General features: G+C 45.7%; 1 protein-coding gene across 1 annotated transcript in view; it reads left to right on the top strand.

Annotated features, from left to right (window-relative positions):
- Positions 1 to 22,710, top strand: part of EML6 (EMAP like 6) — a 184,741-nt gene that overhangs the window by 152,801 nt on the left and 9,230 nt on the right. Inside the window, exons 29-38 of the mRNA XM_033838189.2 lie at positions 600 to 678; positions 3,826 to 3,955; positions 5,487 to 5,585; positions 6,595 to 6,768; positions 16,775 to 16,983; positions 17,784 to 17,941; positions 18,600 to 18,714; positions 20,201 to 20,389; positions 21,689 to 21,861; positions 22,304 to 22,466. Of these exons, the coding sequence (XP_033694080.1) occupies positions 600 to 678; positions 3,826 to 3,955; positions 5,487 to 5,585; positions 6,595 to 6,768; positions 16,775 to 16,983; positions 17,784 to 17,941; positions 18,600 to 18,714; positions 20,201 to 20,389; positions 21,689 to 21,861; positions 22,304 to 22,466 (1,489 nt within the window). The remainder of the gene's footprint in view (positions 1 to 599; positions 679 to 3,825; positions 3,956 to 5,486; positions 5,586 to 6,594; positions 6,769 to 16,774; positions 16,984 to 17,783; positions 17,942 to 18,599; positions 18,715 to 20,200; positions 20,390 to 21,688; positions 21,862 to 22,303; positions 22,467 to 22,710) is intronic.

Genomic DNA, 22,710 nt, shown 5'->3' with positions numbered 1-22,710 from the left:
GTGGTAGCAGTTGAATGCAGACCATGACCCTGAGGGACAGGGCAGTGGAGGAGTTTGTTCTGTCTTTCATGCCTTTGCTTCCTACGTGCCCTTTTGTGTGGCAAGAATGACCTGGGCACTTGGCCTTCAGGGCCCATTCCCAGGCATGGCTTATAAGTCCTACTTCACAACACGCCATGATCTCTGGCCACCTAATTCTGAACGGTGTTGGTACATCCCTGTCTGAAGAATGGCCGGTGGGTTCAGGAAGTGTGGCCTCTTCCTTCCCAGACTTAGGCTCCTCTTTAGTTTTAAGACCAGCCCCTCTGGCTCACGCATTCTTCCTGGCTCCCGGGAGAGAGGGACTGACCCTGGCTCTGATGCCTTACGTGTGGGGAAGCCCAACCCGGTGCCTGTGAATCCAGGACCCAAAATGTCAGAAACAGCTTTTCCTGGGGTGGGGGGGAGGGAGGGGGCAGGACAGATCAAACCCAGGCATGGGGTCCTCCAAGTGGGGGAGGGGAGAAAGCCTGGCACTGGTCTTAGCTGACCTCGCTGGACAAGCAACCTTGCTGCCTTTTGTTCAACACTGTGTTTCTTTTGGCCACTCTCTGTTCTAGACCACCCGTTAGCAGAGCAGCTCCCCAGCCTGAGAAACTCCAGAAGAACAGTATCACCAAAAAAAAGAAATTGGTTGAGGTGAGGAGGTTCAACTATTTTGCTTTTAATCTGATATCGATGTTCTAAGATCTGCCTGGTGGACATCACCATCTGCAATTCCCACACAGTGGTCCCCAACCTTTTGGGCACCATGGACTGGTTTCGTGGAAGACAGTTTTTCTGCGGATGCGGGGGGAGGTGCAGATGGTTTGGGGATGATTCAAGTGCATTACATTTATTGTGTGCTTCTATTATTATTACACTGTAATATTTAATGAAATAATTATACAGCTCACCATAATGCAGAATCAGTGGGAGCCCTGAGCTTGTTTTCGCTTGCCACTCACAGATAGGGTTTTGGTATGAGTCTGCAAGCAATTGATTTATTACGGTCTCTGTGCAGTCAGACCTCTCTGCTAATGATAATCTGTATTTGCAGCTGCTCCCCAGCGCTAGCATCACTGCCTCAGCTCCACCTCAGATCATCAGGCACTAGATTCTCATAAGGAGCACACAACCTAGACCCCTCGCATGCGCAGTTCGCAGTAGGGTTCACGCTCCTATGAGAATCTAATGCGGCTGCTGATGTGACAGGAGGCAGAGCTCAGGTGGTAATGAGAGCCATGGGGAGCGGCTGTAAATACAGGTGAAGCTTCTATCGCTCACCCGCTGCTCACCTCCTGCTGTGTGGCCGGGTTCCTAACAGGCACTGGTCTGTGGCCTGGGGGTTGGGGACCCCTGCCACAGATGCCTTCAAGTGACCCTAACTGGACCCGATGGCTCTCCCTTATCCTCTCTCCCTTCCACACAGTACTGTGTCCCCCAGCAGTGACCAGAGTCCCATCCCCACATCCCCTGGGTCACGTTCTTTCAGCCCTGCCTTGAAGGGTTCCTTCAGACCCTTCCCAGGTCCTATGGGTACTAACTCAAAAATGTCCCAGACCTGGCCCCTTTTCCCTGTACCTAGTACCACTCAGGGAGTGGGGTGCGTAGAGAGTGCAGGCTTATTCACTGTCTCTAATGTTGTTTGAGCCCTTGCCGTGTGCCAGTACCTTGCTGTATATATACTTCCCACCAAGTATTTCACACATGCCTCACATCTACCTACAAGGTGGGTACCATTATTGTTCCATTTTACAGATGAGAACACTATAGATCAGAGAAGTCAAGTGATATGTTAGGCCCCAGCCCAAGATCACCAAGCCAGTAAGTGGAGAGGGCTTTGTACTCAGTTGTTAGGATGGCAGCTCCAGGGGACCTGCTGTTTTCTGAAAGAGGCCTCCTAACTGTTCTTTCTGCCTCCAGACTTTTCCCTTTCCTCTTTGACACATGCCTTTGCTGCCCACAGAGTTAGCTCTTGAAAATACAACTCTTCATGCCTCACCCCAGCTTTAAGACCCAGGAGATTCCCACATTCCTGATGGGATCCAAGCTCATGGTTTCAGAACCTCACCCAGGAGCCCCCTTCCTAGCTCATCACCTGAGATTCTCCACTGCAACTCATGTGTCTAACCCCACAGCCATGAATGTTCTCTGAGGCTGCCTGGGACTTTCAGGCCCCTGTGATTTCAAGCTCCTTATGCTGAGAAGCCTCCTCCTCTTCCCTCCCCACACCCCACCCTTCCAAGCCCTTCTCTGTGCAATCTTCCCAGATGCTCCCCGCCCTAACCCTCCTGTACTCCACCCTCCCCACACCCCCTCCTCCACACCCTTGTCGGGCTCTACTACCATAGTTCCCTACTCATCTCTCTCCTCTGCTGTGCTCCGAACTCCCGAGGCAGGAAAATCTATCTGAAACATTTGTATTGGAAAAGGGAAATATGTTGCGGGGGGTTTATCATAGAACACAGCACAGGTCAAGAAATACAGCTGAACTTCAGGAAAGATAGGGTCCAGGAGCTGAAAAGCTGCCCTGAGCCAAGATGGTGCCTCTTTCTGCCCAGCAGGGCCTCGTGCATGCCTGATGCATTCGTCTCTTTTCCTGCAGACTTCTTGAACTTCTTTAGTAGACTGTGGTGCTATCCAGTGCCCAAGTTTTACATCTCTTACCAGGGTCCTCAATTCTAAATTCCTGGCGGAAACTATCTGATTGGCCCAGCTTGAGTCAGTTGTCCACCTAGACTGGGGAATCACATATTACACACGCAGTTTCTGGGAAACACATGGGGTGGGGAAGAGACTAGAGGTGGGTAGCCGCTCGCTCAGTTGAAAGGAGAAGAAGGGCTTTCCAGGTGAGAGATAATTTAAAAAAAAAAAAGTCATAAAAATAGGAAACCTCCTGATACGTGGGCTAAATGGACGTGTCAGCTTGACCAAGGGTCACAGGAGATGTGAGAATAGGGCCTGATTGTGCCAACTTAAGGAGTCTGGACTTTCCCATAGGTAGTGAAAGTCATTGAATGCTTTTGAGTAAGGAGGTGTGGTATTTTAGAATTAATCTGATGTTTGCAATTCGCAAGCTTTGGAGAGAGAAAAGGCTAGAATCAGGGAACCTAGAGAAAAGGGACCCACATCTTCTTAATCTTGTATCCCTCCCCCCGCAAGCCCCAACCAGCAAAGTGCCCGGTGCAGAAGAGCTGCCAACAGTACAGGTGTGTCAAGTCGAATCAAGAACAGAGCTGATCTGAATCAGTCACTGCTTTTGTCGTGGAAGACAAGACAGGAAGAAGAGAAAGACTGTAAACCTAGAACAGTATCTAGTTGTTGGGGAGAAAAGAATGTAGATGGTGTAGAAACTTTGTAGGGCAAGCACCAAGCAACAGAACGAGCATTGCATTTGCCTCAGTGCTGTGCTCTGCCGGTCCCTGCTGCATCTGGGCGAATCAGAGCGGAGCTCTGAGACACCATTCAGCTCACCTTCGAGAGCACCTGCCAAGGCGCAGACGTAAAACTTCTGGGTAACCTTTACCGGGTATCACCTTGGTAGGCTTTGCCTCGCCTGAGAAGCAAGGAAGCAAATCTTTTCTATTTCGAAAACTCACTGTAATTCTACATGTTAGCCTGTCCCCCTATTATGTCAAAGAAGTAAAGAAAGGGTTGCACTGTATCCCCAGCTGGTCAAGGAGTGAGTGGTTGGCTGTCTCACCAGCCTCATGGTTCCCATGACATGCGTGTCCCCGAAGTGCGGGTTTGTTCCTGTGCCGTTACTTCCTCTAAGGACCCTTCCATCCTTGTGTGGGAATGTAGGAGCTGGCTCTCGACCACGTTTTTGGCTACAGAGGGTTTGACTGTCGCAATAACCTGCATTACCTGAATGACGGTGCTGACATCATATTCCACGCGGCCGCGGCCGGCATCGTTCAGAACCTGTCCACAGGTAAATGGGTTGGGAGAAACCGCCATCTGAACACAGGCTTTTATTTTAGCCCTTTTATGCACTTTCCCAGTGGTTAGATGCCCCAAAGCTTAAGCTCTCTCTTCCCTTTAGAGCCATTCCACTCCATTCCAGACTGGTGTCATTTAGTCCTGGAAGATGCTCAGGCCCACGTTCCCAGAGTCAGACCCTCTTTCTCTTTATCCCTCACCCAGCCACATCTCATCTCAGGCCCTGGAAGGGAGGTGTCGGTATTTCCATCAGCTCCATGGAGGCCGAGAGGGATGGAGGGAAGCCAGAAGGAGGGTGTGGGGAGTAGAGAAACCCTTATAGGCAGTAACCAAGAACAAAAAATGAGGGAACTTTTCTCATTGATTTTTAACAGTCACCAAAATTTTTAGCAACTCAGATTTTCAAGTTTTGTTTGTTTTGAATAGTTAACCACATTCACAGTGAGAATGAGAACAATAAACAAGAATACCTAAAATGTCCCTTAACTATAGAATGACTCTTAAATTTAAAAAAAAAGTTTAAAAAGAAACACCTCAAGCAAAAAGAATCATTCAGAAACTAATTTAATAGACACGCTTATTTTTACCACAAGATTTAAACACGGTAACATGTCGCCTTTATTTGCTTTATATCTTAAAACAAACCTTTTCTTCCTCTCAAATTTTTATGCTCCTTCATAGTTTTTTGTAGTTCATGCATAGATTTTTTTAGACAGTAAAATCACTGGGCACATAATGATTTGGTTTTTGGGGGCGAGGGGGGCCTTGGAATTTTCTATACATTTTGCTCAATTTTCTAGCCACATGTTACCAGGTTAGTAGCAATGTGCTGTATTCCATGCCATCACTCACCTCTCAGTTCCTGTGCATTTGGGTGGGTTTACAGTGACCACTTGGGCAGTCAGCAAACTGTTTGCTGCAATAGACGATAAAGCTTTTCCTGTCCTTTCCTCCACTTCCTGTGACACATGTTGACATAGGGCTTCAGGGGGGTGAAGCCATCACCTGTGCTATCCAGGCACCCAGGAGATTAGCACTTTGATAGATAAAGATGATTAAAAGGGATTTCCTAAGTATTCTCCTGTTTAGTCTTCCCTTTCCAATTAGTATGTAGTGCCATTTTGCTCAGCAAAGCGCTATCTCCAGGTGCCCCCTCCCTGCCCTGCCCAGAGGAAGAGACACTGAGAAGCCGTGGGTCCTGGGCTGCAGGAGGAGGAACCGTTCTGGACTCTGGAAGCCTGTGCACTTGGGCTGTGCTGTGGCGCCACCCAGGATGCAGAAGGATTGAAGTGGAACTTGTGTGTTTAGATTAGATAACAGACACCAGCTCTCCTCCCGATCCTGGGACAGAATGTGTCAATGTAAAAAAGGATCTCCCATCTCCCTAAGGATGATTCCTAAAGTGAGAGTTCGGCACTTTAAGCTCTCGCTTTTACAAGGCCTTTCCAAAGACTCACGCAAAGCTTTGGGGTTGCCCCAAGAGCTCTTTCAGTCCCCTGCTCACCCTGCCCCGTCTCTCCTAGGGAGCCAGAGCTTCTACCTGGAGCACACGGATGACATCCTCTGCCTCACGGTGAACCAGCACCCCAAGTACAGAAACGTGGTGGCCACCAGCCAGATAGGTAGGAGGGTCCTGCAGCCGCCGAGGCTCTCCCAGCTGAGCAGAGACGTTGACTTAGCAGCAGTTACTGGGGAGGCAGCGGGCAGGTCATTGGTATCCACCCTTTGTCGATGTCACTCTTGATTTTTTGAGCCCTGAATGTATCAATGTTGCCTGAGTTGACACAACCAGTGATTGGTGACCTGAAGGACCATTAAGTCAGACCAGAGCCTCATCATCCAAATAAACGGGTGGCCCCCATCCCTGGGGACTTGTGAGAATAATTTTTCAGAGCCCAGGTGTCAAGTGAAGAGCCCCACATCTGAAGCCTGGAGGTTGCGCTTGGCAAGGGTAGATTCCAATATGTGTGCCTGGCTCTTCTCACTCTAGGAAAATGCCAATGACAAATGTGAACTGATCCACATTTGTGAAGAGTGGTGGTTGTTTTCTTTTAACTCTGTCATTTCAAAGGCAATTTTTCCAAACATATCTTCCTGCTTGTTTTCATTGAACCCATGCCCATTTTAAAATTTAATTTGGAACTTTCTGATGCTGGTGTTAAGTGCTTCACTCTTAGAAACATGACTTATTTTAGCTATTGTTTTCCCTTGACGCTTCCTCATTGCCATTGCTCATCCAATGCAGGTGATATTACGGAGACCCCAGGTAAGGCTGTCGCATCTGTGAGTAGTTTGAATCTGCACAGCGAAACCATGTCGATGTACCTCGTTTGCTGATTGTACCTGGCTGAGTTGCAGATACAAATCATTGACCTCACCAGTTTCCTTTGTGTATACTCCACCTCGAGTGTGTGTGTTGGACATAAACACCCTTAGGTCTCTGCCTCTGAAAGCACAGCAGATGTTTCCCGTTGTCTCTCACCTTCGGCCAGGCCAGGCCATAGGTCTCTTAGCCCCCGTCACTGTAACGCCCCGAACACCTGTCCTAAAGCGGCTTTTAGGTGAGCGTCAGCGTTGCCTCGGCTCCGCCATTCCCCAGCCTTAGCTCTTCGTCGTACCTCCCACATTCAGGAGCAACACCTTCCATCCACGTGTGGGACGCCATGACCAAACACACCCTCTCCGTGCTGCGGTGCTTCCACTCGAAGGGGGTGAATTACATCAACTTCAGCGCAACCGGGAAGCTGCTGGTGTCAGTGGGCGTGGACCCCGAGCACACCATCACCGTCTGGCGCTGGCAGGAGGGTAAGGGAAGCGGGCTTTCTGTCCCTCTGGGAGGCTTGTTTGTGGCATGGGCTGGGCTCCAACCTAGATCTGCCTCACTCCACGGCCCACCATAGGCACTGCTGCCGCATCAGCAGAAACCAGGGCTCTTGGGATCCTAGAGAAGCTGCTCATCAGCTGCCACTGCATCCCTGGACCCCATGGCCTCTGGAGTCCTGAGCTGGTCAGTGAAGGGGCTTTGGGCACTTTGGGAAAGTGGCTCAGTGCTGGCTGGCTCCCTCCTCAGACAGGAGGCAGCAGCCTCCACCATGTCTGTCCTAATCACCTACCTACCCAAACTTCCTTGTCTGTCTGGTGAACCCTGGATCCTGCTGCAGCTTTGTCACCCTGATTGCCTTCTTACAGGAACTGGGATGGGGTTTTATCACCATAGTCTTAGAAACTCTTTTTATTAACATTTTTGAAATGGGGATTCACCTTATAATTAAGGCTTACATTTAATGTGACAAGATTTCTATCTTGTCCTCCCCCAATATGTGCATGCACACAGGCTGCTACTAAATTTACGGTCTTCTTTGGATCAGATATATGCAATCTTCCATGTATATTCTCAGGGTGGCAAAAGCGGATCCAGTTAGTTAATAATGAGGTCTGTCTCCAGCCGGGCCGCCTATATCTGGGGCATGCTAAGCCAGGCAGGCACAGAGGAAGCACTTCTCCAATCCAGGGCTTCTCGAGTCCCGTGATCTCAGAGGGAGATCTGTGCATGATCTCAGGCACAGTACCTGCCCCAGCACAGTACCTGCCCCAGCACAGTACCTGCCCCAGCACAGTACCTGTCCCTGCCTTGTCTCTTGCTCACCTAGGGCCCCTTCTGACTTCCCAAGTGGATTGGTGGAGCCAGGACTTTTAAATAAGCTCCCAGGAAAAAGAGAAATCTTTCCTTTGGTAATTTTCTCCCATTATCTTTGTTGGAACCAGCATTTGTCTGTATGGAAGGGTTCTAAGTCAGCGATAATGTCTCATAGCCTGACACCAACCAGCAGCTCTTCTGAGCTGATTATGTGTGGTTTTTGCCTTCACTTCAAGTCCTGCTTACAGATAAATAATGTAGTTTTGAGGGAGGTTTATAGCCATTCTTTGTTATCATTAGAGAGCGTATTATTCATTTCTCATTTGTCTTTAACAAATTATCTTGTGGAACTCTTGGGGGTGTGTGTGTGTGTGTGTCTGTGTGTGTGTGAAACAAAATTAAATGGAATAAAAAAATGAGCTTAATATATAAAATGCATGTTGTCAGGTCCTAGATACGTGTATGAAATTTGTTCTGAGCAACCTGGAAGCCAGTGCAAAGAGGGAGACAGGCATCTTCACAATTAGAAGTGTCCATGAGATTAAAACAAGGCAAAAGCAAACAGTGGATTAGAAGAAATGTGCATGTTATTTATTTTGTATTTTCCCCATGATTGCTGAAATTAATCCTCTTTCCATGTCTTTATTGGCCACTTACATTGCTGCTTCTGCAGTTCAGCTGTTCAAATCCTTTTTTTTTCTGTGGGTGGGAGGGTTGTCTTTTGCTTATGCCTTGTAGCTCTTTACTGATTGTCTTTTAAAGCATCGCATATGTTTTCTTCCAGTCTGTTGTTTGTTTTTTAAATTAGTTTATAGTATCCTTGGGGACCATGGTTTTTAAAAGCTCTGAGCCCTAGGTTGTGAGGAATCTGTTCCAGTAAGTCAGGCATTCCATCTGCAGGGAGAGAATTTACTGCCCTGAGAGGTAACCTGAAGGTCTCCCCAGCCATTCCTGGGAAGGGATTCCAGGAGGGAGTGTCTGAGGGCTGGCTACAGGCCCAGCCATGTTAAGAACCCACCAGTACTCTAATAGCCATTTAAAAGTAAATAAATACAAGTGACGAGGAAGAGGGGAAGAAAAAAAGTATGTGAGTAAATAATATAGGGAGATTGATTAAGAGGAAGTTGGAATTAAGACATTAAGAATAAGAAGAAAATGGAAAGAAAAGAAGTTTAAAATAAACATTAAAAACTCAAGGGAGGACCTTCAAGATGGCAGAGGAATAAGACGTGGAGATCACCTTCCTCCTCACAAGTACATCAGAAATACATCTACATGTGGAACAACTGCTACAGAACACCTACTGAACGCTGGCAGAAGACCTCAGACCTCCCAAAAGGCAAGAAACCCCCCACGTACCTGGGTAGGGCAAAAGAAAAAAGAAACAACAGAGACAAAAGGATAGGGATGGGACCTGCACCACTGGGAGGGAGCTGTGAAGGAGGAAAGGTTTCCACACACTAGGAAGCCCCTTCTCAGGCAGAGACGGAGCGGCGGCAGAGAAGCGGCGGAGCCATGGAGGAGAGCGCAGCAACAGGGGTGCGGGGGGCAAAGTGGAGAGATTCCCTCACAGAGGATTGGAGCCGACCGGCACTCACCAGCCCTAGAGGCTTGTCTGCTCCCCCGCCGGGGTGAGCGGGGCTGGGAGCTGAGGCTCGGGCTTCGGTCGGATCACAAGGAGAGGACTGGGGTTGGTAGCAGGATCACAGCCTGAAGGGGCTAGTGCGCCACAGCTAGCCGGGAGGGAGTCCGGGAAAAAGTCTGGAGCTGCCGAAGAGGCAAGAGACCATTGTTTCGTGGTGCGCGAGGAGAGGAGATTCAGAGCACCGCCTAAACGAGCTCCAGAGATGGGCGCGAGCCGCGGCTATCAGCGCGGACCCCAGAGACGGGCATGAGACGCTAAGGCTGCTGCTGCAGCCACCAAGAAGCCTGTTTGCAAGCACAGGTCACTATCCACACCTCCACTCCCTGGAGTCTGTGCAGCCCGCCACTGCCAGGGTCCCGGGATCCAGGGACAACTTCCCCGGGAGAACGCACGGCGCGCCTCAGGCTGGTGCAACGTCCCGCCGGTCTCTGCTGCCCCAGGCTCGCCCCGCATCCGTACCCCTCCCTCCCCCCGGCCTGAATGAGCCAGAGCCCCCTAATCAGCTATTACTTTAACCCCGTCCTGTCTGAGCGATGAACAGATCCCCTCAGGCGACCTGCACACACAGGCAGGGCCAAATCCAAAGCTGAACCCCACGAGCTGTGCGAACAAAGAAGAGAAAGGGAAATCTCTCCCAGCAGCCTCAGGAGCAGCGGATTAAAGCTCCACAATCAACTTGATGTACCCTGCATCTGTGGAATACATGAATAGACAATGAATCACCCCAAATCTGAGGTGGTAGACTTTGGGAGCAACTGTAGACTTGAGGTTTGCTTTCTGCATATAATTTGTTTCTGGTTTTATGTTTATCTTAGTTTAGTATTTAGAGCTTACTATCATTGGTAGATTTGTTTATTGGCTTGCTTGCTGTCTTCTTTTTATTTTTTGTTTTCATAATTTTTTAAATTTTAATAACGATTTTATTTTGTTTTACTTTTTTCTTTCTTTCTTTCTTTTTTTCTCCCTTTTCTTCTGAGCTGTGTGGCTGACAGGGTCTTGATGCTCTAGCCGTGTGTCAGGCCTGAGCCTCAGTAGCGGGAGAGCCGAGTTCAGGACATTGCTCTACCTCCCAGCTCCACATAATATCAATCGGCAAGAGCTCTCCCAGAGATCTCCATCTCAACACTAAGACCCAGCTCCACTCAACAACCAGCAAGCTCCAGTGATGGACACCCCATGCCAAACAACTAGGAAGACAGGAACACAACTCCACCCATTAGCAGAGAGACTGCCGAAAATCATAATAAGGTCACAGACACCCCAAAACATACCACCAGACTCGGTCCTACCCACCAGAAAGATAAGATCCAGCCTCATCCACCAGAACACAGGCACCAGTCCCCTCTACCAGGAAGCCTACACAACCCACTGAACCAACCTTACCCACTGGGGACGGACACCAAAAACAACGGGAACTAAGAACCTGCAGCCTGCGAAAAGGAGACCCCAAACACAGTAAGTTAAGCAAAATGAGAAGACAGAGAAATACGCAGCAGATGAAGGAGCAAGGTAAAAACCCACCAGACCAAACAAATGAAGAGGAAATAGGCAGTCTACCTGAAAAAGAATTCAGAATAATGATAGTAAAGATGATCCAAAATCTTGGAAATGGAATGGAGAAAATACAAGAAACGTTTAACAAGGACTTAGAAGAACTAAAGAGCAAACAAACAATGATAAAAAAAACACAGTAAATGAAATTTAAAATTCTCTAGAAGGAATCAATAGCAGAATAACAGGCACAAGAATGGATAAGTGACCTGGAAAATAAAATACTGGAAATAACTACTGCAGAGCAGAATAAAGAAAAAAGAATGAAAAGAATTGAGGACAGTCTGAGAGACCTCTGGGACAACTTTAAATGCACCAACATTTGAATTATAGGGGTCCCAGAAGAAGAAGAGAAAAAAAAGGGACTGAGAAAATATTTGAAGAGATTATAGTTGAAAAATTCCCTAATATGGGAAAGGAAATAGTCAATCAAGTCCAGAAAGCACAGAGTCCCATGCAGGATAAATCCAAGGAGAAACACGCCAAGACACATATTAATCAAACTATCAAAAATTAAATATAAAAAAAATATTATAAACAGCAAGGGAAAAGCAACAGATAACATACAAAGGAATCCCCATAAGGTTAACAGCTGATCTTTCAGCAGAAACTCTGCAAGCCAGAAGGGAGTGGCAGGACATATTTAAGGTGATGAAAGGGAGAAACCTACAACCAAGATTACTCTACCCAGCAAGGATCTCATTCAGATTTGACAGAGAATTAAAACCTTTACAGACAAGCAAAAGCTAAGAGAATTCAGCACCACCAAACCAGCTTTACAACAAATGCTAAAGGAACTTCTCTAGGCAGGAAACACAAGAAAAAGAAAAGACGTACAATAACAAACCCAAAACAATTAAGAAAATGGTAATAGGAACATACGTATTGATAATTACCTTAAATGTAAATGGATTAAATGCTCCAACCAGAAGACATAGACTGGCTGAATGGATACAAAAACAAGTCCCATATATATGCTGTCTACAAGAGACCCACTTCAGACCTAGGGACACATACAGACTGAAAGTGAGGGGATGGAAAAAGATATTCCTTGCAAATGGAAATCAAAGAAAGCTGGGGTAGCAGTCCTCTTATCAGACAAACTGACTTTAAAATAAAGATTATTACAAGAGACAAAGAAGGACACTACATAATGATCAAGGGATCAATCCAAGAAGAAGATACAAAATTTTTAATATTTATGCACCCGATGTAGGAGCACCTTAGTACATAAGGCAAATCCTAGCAGCCATAAAAGGGGAAATCGACAGTAACACAATTATAGTAGGGAAATTTAACACCCCACTTTCACCAATGGACAGGTCAACCAAAATGAAAATAAATAAGGAAACACAAGCTTTAAATGACACATTAAACAAGATGGACTTCATTGATTTTTATAGGACATTCCATCCAAAAACAACAGAAAACACTTTCTTCTCAAGTTCTTATGGAATATTCTCCAGGATAGATCATATCTTGGGTCACAAATCAAACCATGGTGAATTTAAGAAAATTGAAATCATATCAAGTATCTTTTCTGACCATAACACTATGAGACAAGATACCAATTACAGGAAAAAAACTGTAAAAAAAAAAAAAAAAAAACACATGGAGGCTATACAATACACTACTAAATAACCAAGAGGTCACTGAAGAAATCAAAGAGGAAATCAAAATATACCTAGAAACAAATGACAATGACAACACGGCGACCCAAAACCTATGGGAAACAGCAAAAGCAGTTCTAAGAGGGAAGTTTAGAGCAATACAATCCTACCTCAAGAAACAAGAAACATCTCAAATAAACAACCTAACCTTACACCTAAAGCAATTAGAGAAAGAAGAACAAAAAGACCCCAAGTTAGCGGAAGGAAAGAAATCATAAAGATCAGAAATAAATGAAAAAGCAAAGATCAATAAAACTAAAAGCTGGTTCTTTGAGAAGATAAACAAAATTGATAAACCATTAGCGACACTCATCAAGAAAAAAAGGGAGAAGACTCAAATCAACAGAATTAGAAATGAAAACGGAGAAGTAACAACTGACACTGCAGAAATACAAAGGATCATGAGAGATTACTACAAACAACTCTATGCCAATAAAATGGACAACCTGGAAGAAATGGACAAATTCTTAGAAAAACGCAACCTTCTAAGACTGAACCAGGAAAAAATAGAAAATATAAACAGACCAATCACAAGCACTGAAATTGAGACTGTGATTTAAAATCTTCTAACAAATGAAAGCCCAGGACCAAAGGGCTTCACAGGCGAATTCTATCAAACATTTAGAGAAGAGCTAAGCCCATCCTTCTCAAACTCTTCCAAAATATAGCAGAGGGAGGAGCACTCCCAAATTCATTCTATGAGGCCATAATCACCATGATACCAAAACCAGAAAAAGATGTTGAAAAGAAGGAAAACTACAGGCCAATATCACTGATGAACATAGATGCAAAAATCTTCAACAAAATACTAGCAAACAGAATCCAGCAGCACATTAAAAGGATCATACACCATGATCAAGTGGGGTTTATCCCAGGAATGCAAGGTTTCTTCAATATAGGCAAATCCATATATATGATAAACCATATTGACAAATTGAAGGAGAAAAACCATATGATCATCTCAATAGATGCAGAGAAAGCTTTCGACAAAATTCAACACCCATTTTGATAAAAACTCTCCAGAAAGTAGGCATAGAGAGAACTTACCTCAACATAATAAAGGCCATATATGACAAACCCACAGCCCACATAATTCTCAATGGTGAAAAACTGAAACTATTTCCACTAAGATCAAGAAGAAGACATGGTTGCCCACTTTTACCACTATTATTCAACATAGTTTTGGAAGTTTTAGCCACAGTAGTCAGAGAAGAAAAAGAAATAAAAGGAATCCAAATCGGAAAAGAAGGAGTAAAGCTGTCACTGTTTGCAGATGACATGATACTATACATAGAGAATCCTAAAGATGCTACCAGAAAACTACTAGAGCTAATCAATGAATTTGGCAAAGTAGCAGGATACAAAATCAATGCACAGGAATCTCTTGCATTCCTCTACACTAATGATGAAATATCTGAAAGAGAAATTAAGGAAACACTCCCATTTACCATTGCAACAAAAAAGAATAAAATACCTAGGAATAAACCTACCTAAGGAGACAAAAGACCTGTATGCAGAAAAGTATAAGACACTGATGAAAGAAATTAAAGATAATATAAACAGATGGAGAGATATACCATGTTCTTGGATTGGAAGAATCAATACTGTGAAAATGACTATACTACCCAAAGCAATCTACAGATTCAGTGCAATCCCTATCAAGCTGTCAATGGCACTTTTCACAGAACTAGAACAAAAAATTTCACAATTTGTATGGAAATACAAAAGACCCCAAATGGCTAAAGCAATCTTGAGAAAGAAAAACGGAGCCAGAGGAATCAGGCTCCCTGACTTCAGCCTATACTACAAAGCTGCAGTAATCAAGACAGTATGGTACTGGCACAAAAACAGAAATATAGATCAATGGAACAGGATAGAAAGCCCAGAGATAAACCCACGCACATATGGTCACCTTAATTTTGATAAAGGACACAAGAATATACAATGGAGAAAAAACAGCCTTTTCAGTAAGTGGTGCTGGGAAAACTGGACAGCTACCTGTAAAAGAATGAAATTAGAACACTCCCTAACACCATACACAAAAATAAACTCAAAATGGATTAAAGACCTAAATGTAAGGCCAGACACCATAAAACTCTTAGAGGAAAACATAGGCAGAACACTCTATGATATAAATCACAGCAAGATCCTTTTTGATCCACCTTCTAAAGAAATGGAAATAAAAACCAAAATAAACAAATGGGACCTAATGAAACTTCAAAGCTTTTGCACAGCAAAGGAAACCATAAACAAGATGAAAAGATAACCCTCAGAATGGGAGAAAATATTTGCAAATGAAGCAACTGACAGAGGATTAATCTCCAAAATATACAAGCAGCTCATGTAGCTCAATATTAAAAAAACAAACAACCCAATCCAAAAATGGGCAGGAGACCTAAAGAGACATTTCTCCAAAGAAGACATACAGATTGCCAACAAACACATGAAAGGATGCTTAATATCATTAATCATTAGAGAAACGCAAATCAAAACTACAATGAGGTAACACCTCACACCAGTCAGAATGGCCATCATCAAAAAATGTACAAACAATAAATGCTGGAGAGGGTGTGGAGAAAAGGGAACCCTCTTGCACTGTTGGTGGGAATGTAAATTGCTACAGCCACTGTTGAAAACAGTATGGAGGTTCCTTAAAGAACTAAAAATAGAACTACCATGTGACCAGCAATCCCACTACTGGGCATGTACCCTGAGAAAACCATAATTCAAAAAGAGTCGTGTACCACAGTGTTCACTGCAGCACTATTTACAATAGCCAGGACATGGAAGCAACCTAAGTGTCCATCGACAGATGAATGGATAAAGAAAATGTGACAGATATACACAATGGAATATTACGCAACCATAAAAAGAAACGAAATTGCGTTATTTGTAGTGAGGTGGCTGGATCTAGAGTCTGTCATACAGAGTGAAGTAACTCAGAAAGAGAAAAACAAATATTGTATGCTAACACATATATATGGAATCTTAAAAAAAAAAAAACGGTTCTGAAGAACCTAAGGGCAAGACAGGAGTAAAGACTCATATGTAGAGAATGGACTTGAGGACCCGGAGAGGGGGAAGGGTAAGCTGGGAAGAAGTGAGAGAGTGGCATGAACTTATCTATTTTACATTTGGTAGTGTATATAGCTAGTGGGAAGCAGCTGCATAGCACAGGGAGATCAGCTCGGTGCTTTGAGACAACCTAGAGGGGTGGGATAGGGAGGGTGGGAGGGAGACGCAAGAGGGAGGGGATATGGGTGTATATATATATATATATATATATATATATATATGTATAGCTGATTCACTTTGTTATACAGCAGAAACTAACACAATAATGTAAAGCAATTATACTCTAATAAAGATGTTAAAAAAATAAATTAAAAATTCAAGGACTGGAAAATAATGATGAGATAAAAATAGATGGGATAAGACTAGAAGCTCAGAGATTTTAAAAGGAGGTAAAAGAGCAATAAAAATAACTAACTGTAGTTACTGCTTACAGAACCCTCACTGCACCAAGCCTGTTCTAAGGGCTTCCCTTTTATCAATTCTTTTAATCGTCACAACACCTTATAAAGTGGGAACTATTATTATCCCCAATTTACAGATGAGGAAACTGAGGCACAGAGAGGTTAAAATAATTTTTCCAAAATTGTTGTACAGATAAATGGTGGAACTGAGGTTTGATTAAGACAAAGGTTAAATAAAACTCAGGACAGAAATCAAAAACAGAAATAAATTAGGTTGAGGGAAAGAACTAGTAATATAAAAGGTAAGCATTTAAAACCTAAAAACCATGAAAGAAAAAGGAATGTGGGGAACTTTTTAAAGAAATTAAAAGCAGAGGAATTTTGGAGAAAACAACAGTCTGAAGGAATGTGTCTCCAGTGGCACTGTGGGGAGGCTGCGGCTTCCTGTGGGGTGAATCCTGTTGGAGGTGGCAAGGCGGGGGATGCCCTTAAGCTGTTTTGCCCTTTTCTCGTATCTGGAAACCTCTGTCTCCTGGGCCATCCTTTCCTCCTCTGTTCACAGATGCCTGGATGTGGCTCGTGGCTTGTGGGGACGGGGTAGAGTTAGGTTGGGGGTTCTGTTAGCAGCACCTGCTGCTCTGGAAATTTCCCAGACAAGGTCTCTTTCCCACCCAGGGAGTAGTGTTTGAAGGTGGGAGGGGGCGGCTGAAGAAGGAACCAGAAGTGTGCTCTGGGCCTTGCTGGGACAGAGAGCCCTCTGTCCTGGGCTGCAGCTCCCCTGCCTGGCCCGGGAGCGTAGGACCCACCTCACCAGACTCTCTCACCCACGCAGGTGCCAAGGTTGCTAGCCGAGGGGGCCACCTGGAGCGCATATTCGTGGTGGAGTTTCGCCCTGACTCAGACACACAGTTTGTGTCTGTCGGAGTCAAGCACATGAAGTTCTGGACCCTGGCAGGCAGTGCCCTGCTTTATAAGAAAGGGGTCATCGGGTCCATGGAGGCTGCCAAGATGCAGACGATGCTCTCCGTGGCCTTCGGTGCTGTGAGTTTCAGCAGAAGCTTCCTGACGGGACCCTGAACCCCTGGGCATGGGCATGGGGGGCAGGTATGTCCTAGAAGCTGTGAACAGCAAGGAAGCCATTTCCACAGGTCTCCTTTCCTGGATTATTTGCAACCACTATTTTGTTTCCTTAGCACAGATGGGTGAGTTGACTGTCCCCTCAAAATGTTAATCAGAAAAAAGCAGGACCCCGACCCAGGGCTGGAGTTTCATTATTCCAGAGCCAGATTGACGTGCAGGCCTGTCCGACTAGGCTAGATGGCCACAGAGGCTGAGGGGCATTTCCACCACTGGACAGCATCCCTTTCCCCCCAGTCCTCCTGTGCCATAAATCCCCTGACACCCTCACACGGGCTGTGGGCTGCCCTCAGCCAACACAAGCTCCCCTGGGGAAATTTTGGAACACAGCCAGCTCTCGGTCCTCCAGGTGTGGATTTACCCTCCTTGTAGATGAGGCCAGGAAAGTCTCCTTGAAGACTGGGGTCCCGCCCTTCTCTGCAGTCACCTGAGGCTGCTCCCAGAATGGAAGTGCATTAAAAAGCGGAGCTGTGCTCAGTGGGGAAATCAACTGTTCCCAAAACTGACACCGCAAAGCTAGGTGATTTCCTTACCATATGCTCTTTTAAGAATTCTTTCGCCTTCCCTTGGCACAGAAGGTCAATTTGAGTGTGTTAATGTTTCTCCGGCTCTGCTGCCTTAGCAGTGGAGTGGGTGGCTGGGAGGGAACCCTCTCGAGGGCTGCAGGAAGTGTCCTGGTGTGGAAGGTGTCCCTTTGTTTACAGAACAACCTCACTTTCACGGGTGCCATCAACGGCGACGTCTACGTGTGGAAGGACCACTTCCTTGTCCGGCTGGTGGCCAAGGCTCACACAGGCCCCGTCTTCACAATGTACACAACCCTTCGAGACGGGCTCATAGTGACCGGTGGAAAAGAGCGGCCGTAAGCCCGAACTCCTCTGGGAACAACTGGTCTTTTTGGATTGTCTTGGGAGAAACTGACAGAAGCATCTCCAACTTGGAGAAAATGCAGATTTTCACTCTCCTGTCTTTTCTGCATCACGGAGATGAGTCTGCCGTCTCTCCCAGAGGGCCCTGGGTCAGAAGCTTCAGAAGTAAGGGTCAGAGAGGTGGTGCCTTGGTAGTTGAAAAACCGGGGAGGTGTTCTCGAACAGACCAGGTGACTGTGCTGTCCATTAGGTGTTACTGTCAGTGGCTCTTTGAGAGGAGGCAGGAGGGGTGAGAAGAGGGCGGACGTCCAGTGCAGACCGGGACCGTGTGAAAGCCAAGCTGCAAAGTGGGAGAGACATTTCTCTTCGTCATTCGATCTAATAAAAACATAGCTTGATTTTTTTAGGTTTCGATTCTCCTTCCTCCCACGGTGGTGGCATTTGAAAGCAGTCTAGGAAATCTGCAGGTTCAAGGGGTTCTGGTAGCTCATCAGCAGGGCTTATGAAAGGGGCCACCCCAGAGGGTCTGTCCTGCTGGGCCTGGGGATGAGGGGATGGGACCTTGAGGAGATGACAGGGAGAGAGGGCAGCGGAGGGTCCTGGGCGGTCTTAGGATGAGGGCTAACGTGCTAAGTTCTTGATCTTTTTCAGGACCAAAGAAGGAGGTGCTGTGAAACTGTGGGACCAGGAGATGAAGCGCTGCCGGGCCTTCCAACTGGAGACGGGGCAGCTGGTGGAGTGTGTGCGCTCCGTGTGCCGCGGCAAAGTGAGCACCGGGTGGGGCGGGCCTTTGCCAGCGACGCCCAGAATTCGTCCAGCACCTTCCCAGCCGGACACTTGCCCTGTGCTGAGTGGTTGAGTCCTTAGAACAAGCCTCCCGGGTGTGGCTTAGTGCAGAGGGGAAGCAGCTTAGCACAGTCAGAGAGACCTGGGTGCAGAGTGTGACTCACCCGGTAGAACTGGCTGTGTGACCTTGGCTGTGTTGCTTATCCTTTCTGTGTCCAGCACACGGGTTGTTAGGACTGCATGCATCATACATGCACAGCATCTCTCATTATGCCTGGCACATGGCCACAGTCAGTAGATGTTAGCTGCTGTTATTATAGACAATGTTATTTTAGGCACAGGGATATTAAGTAGTTGCCCATGCCCAAGGGTATGCAGCCGGGAAGGGGAAGGACTGCCAAACTGTCTGACTCAAAGCCATTGGTTTTCAAGTTGTACCTGAGCTAAATATCACACACCACTGTGGAGTTTTGCTTTTGTCTTTTAAACATGGATATCCAGGCTCGTATCCAGAGCCGCCAAGTCAGAATCTCGGGAGTGGGGCCTTGACCTTGATGTGTGTTTTCCTTCTCTTCTTCTTTATTTTTAATTCCCCAGGAGATTCTGAAGCACTTGAAAACAAATCTCTTAACCTCTATTTAATACCTTGTATTTATATTTTGGAATTGGTATCAGTCTAAGAATTTGCTTTCTAGATGCTCTCCACTAAAAAGGCAAACCTGATTTGGAGTCTCCATAATTGAAAATTGGGAATTTTGTTTTTAAATAGATACACAACAATCATCCGGAAGGGTAATTAGACAGGAGATGAAGGCAGAACGAGGCCCAGAACCTAGAAGTCATCTGGAGATGGATTTTGTTCAGTGCGAGGAAGAACTGAGGAAGAGTTTGGGCTGTCCAAGAGCAGAAACTGGCTGCCCTGCTCTGCAGTGAGCTTGCAATCACTGGACCATTCAGCAGAGACGAGATGATGGAGAGCTCTGGGGGAACTCTCCCCAAGGTGGCGGGGGGAGTACAGGCCAAGTGAGGGGCTCGCTTAAGGATGGCAAATCAGTGGCTAAGAACAAAACACTTCTTGGCTCTTCCTATTTTAATACCAGTGCCAGCAAAGGCACTTTCCCAAGTTACTCTAATAGTGTTTTTTTATATTATTTTATTTTAAATTGTGACAAAATATAGAGAACATAAAATTTACCATTTAACCATTTTTAAGTGTACAATTCAGTGGTATTAAATACATTCACATAGTTGTGCAATTATCACCACCACCCCTCCCCAGAACATTTTGCGTCTTGTGAAACGGGGGCTCAGTGTCTAATAAACAATAACTCCCTTTGCCCCATCTCCCCAGTCCCTGGAAACCACCATTCTACTTTGTCTCTATGAATCTGAGTATTCTAGGTACTTCATATGAGTGGGATCCTGTAGTGTTTGTCTTTCTTCTAATAGTGTTTTGATTACAACAGGGAAAGATTTTAGTGGGAACCAAGGATGGAGAAATCATTGAAGTTGGTGAAAAAAATGCTGCTTCCAACATCCTGATTGATGGACACATGGAAGGGGAGATCTGGGGCCTGGCCACACACCCCTCCAAGGACATCTTCATCTCTGCCAGTAACGACGGCACAGCCCGAATCTGGGACCTGGCTGACAAGGTCAGGGGCCGACGCTGCCCAGGCTCGGATGCCCCATGTGGGCCTCGGAGCAGTGACAGCCCTGGGCGAGGGGAGGTTCGGCCAGGGTCAGGCCAGAAGGGGGGATGGAGCTGGGCAGGAGATCGGCCACAGGGCAGCAATTAAGTTAGAGGGACTGATAATAAAAGAAGTCCTGTTCACACACACCCATTCTATATATATATCTCTTTAGCTATGCATCCATCTATGAATATTTATAGTACAGGAATAATATAATTGAGAATGATTATTCTCTTGTCATGAAAGAACCCACAAAACTAAAAAACAAAGAGATAAATCATGTCTTCCCTGGATGGGAAGACTAAAAATGATTTAAAATGTCAAATGTTCCCAAATGGAACATTTCAATCAAAACCCCAACAAGGTTTCTCTTAGCATTTGGAAAATCAATTTAAAAATACAAAAAATTTCAAAAAAATAACTTGTCTGGAGTAAAAATGTCAAATAGGAAATCTGGGGGCGGGGAAAGATTAATGTTACCAAGTCTTAGCTGATAGTAAAACAAGTACTTAAGTTCTAATAATTAAAATACTCGGTTTCATTACAAAATGGCTAGTAAATGTTTCAGTCATATTTTCAGTGTAGGGATCATAGAACAGACATGGAGAAGGCTAAGTGTGGTGGTTATACTCCTTAGTTCATAAGGATTATGTTTATTAACACCCACTACATGCCCGGTGCTTCATATATGCTATCGTTAATGCTTACAACACCTTGCAAGACCAATACTAATATCGATTCTCTACACATGGCAAGACAGAGAAGTAACTTACCCAAACACACCCAGCTAGGGACAGAGCCAGGATCTGGGATCTGAACTAACACATGCTGAAGCTCAAACTCTTCCCCCGAGCAAGAGGTCAGCAAGCTGCAGCCCAAGGGTCAAGTCTGCCTGCTGCCCGTTTCTGCAAAGTAAGCCATGCTTTTTGTTTATGTTGGTGTCCATGGCTGCCTTTGTGCTCACTGGCAGAGCTGACTGGTTGTGAGAGACCATATGGACTCCAAAGCCTAACAATATTTACTCCCAACCCATTCACAGAAAAAGTTCGCCAACCTCTGTCCTAAACCGTGTTGTCTCTCCAGCTGCTCAGTCAAAACATACTGCCCCCCTCAGCCACTCAGGGACACCTACTATTAGAAGCAAGCGGTTTGGAGCCTCCCTAGAGGCAGCCTGGCTGCTCTGGCCTGGGTGCAGGATTTCCCCTGGAGACCAGCTGAGGTGGCCAAGGGCTCAGGTGGTATTACTTTGTGTCAATGTAGAAGCTGCTAAACAAGGTGAACCTGGGCCACGCGGCCAGGTGTGCAGCCTACAGCCCTGACGGGGAGATGGTGGCCATTGGCATGAAGAATGGAGAGTTTGTCGTCTTGTTGGTGAACAGCCTGAAAGTTTGGGGGAAGAAACGAGACCGGAAATCTGCTATCCAAGATATCAGGTACATAGCAGGCAGTCGGCAGTGAGGAGAAAGGCGGGCATTCATTCTTCCTCCCATGGTTCCCATTCCAGGAGGGTCATGGCTGGAATGAAGAGCTCACTTGTGAGAGGGTCCCTTTCAGTGAGCCAACTATGGAAGGAGACCCTCTCACACATTAGTTCTCAGACATGTCTTTGCTAATTTCCATAGGAGTGTGGTAAAAACTTCTCATAAAAGGCCTTCTACAAAAGACTGCACACATCCATTTACTTACTTACGGGGGGTTTTGATCCAGAGAAGCTGTCGAATTCCATAGACTTTAGGAAAAGCTAACCACACGTGAATCATGACGTGTGATCTCATTGCCTTTGAGCTTGGGAGGCCTGTCCCAGAGCAGACCTCATGCCTGACCAGCCCTACACAGCCCTCCTCACGGACTGTGCTCTTGGATTGCTTTTTCTAGAATCAGCCCAGACAGCAGATTCTTAGCTGTTGGTTCTTCTGGACACACAGTTGACTTCTATGACCTCACTCAGGGCACGAGTCTGAACCGCATCGGCTACTGCAAAGATATCCCAAGCTTTGTCATTCAGATGGATTTTTCCGCGGATGGCAAATACATCCAGGTATGCTTTGGCTTTACTGATATCTGGGGTAACCGTTAATAATAGTATTACAAACAATGGCTTTTATGAAATTAGTGCTTACTCTGTGTCAGGAAATGTGTTCACTGGAACTGTTTAAGTACTGTTAGTTTCCCTATTTTATAAATGAAGAAACAGAGGCTTAGAGAACTTAAGGAAGTTGAATAGAATTTAAAATAGTACTTATTCTTCAGTAGGAAAGCGGGAAACAAGCCCTAATCATCTT

This window comes from Tursiops truncatus, chromosome 14, assembly GCF_011762595.2.
Source record: "Tursiops truncatus isolate mTurTru1 chromosome 14, mTurTru1.mat.Y, whole genome shotgun sequence".
NCBI classification, from domain to species: Eukaryota; Metazoa; Chordata; class Mammalia; order Artiodactyla; family Delphinidae; genus Tursiops; species Tursiops truncatus.
The sequence above is the reverse complement of the archived record's forward strand: the minus strand, read 5'-3'. Positions and strand labels throughout refer to the sequence as shown.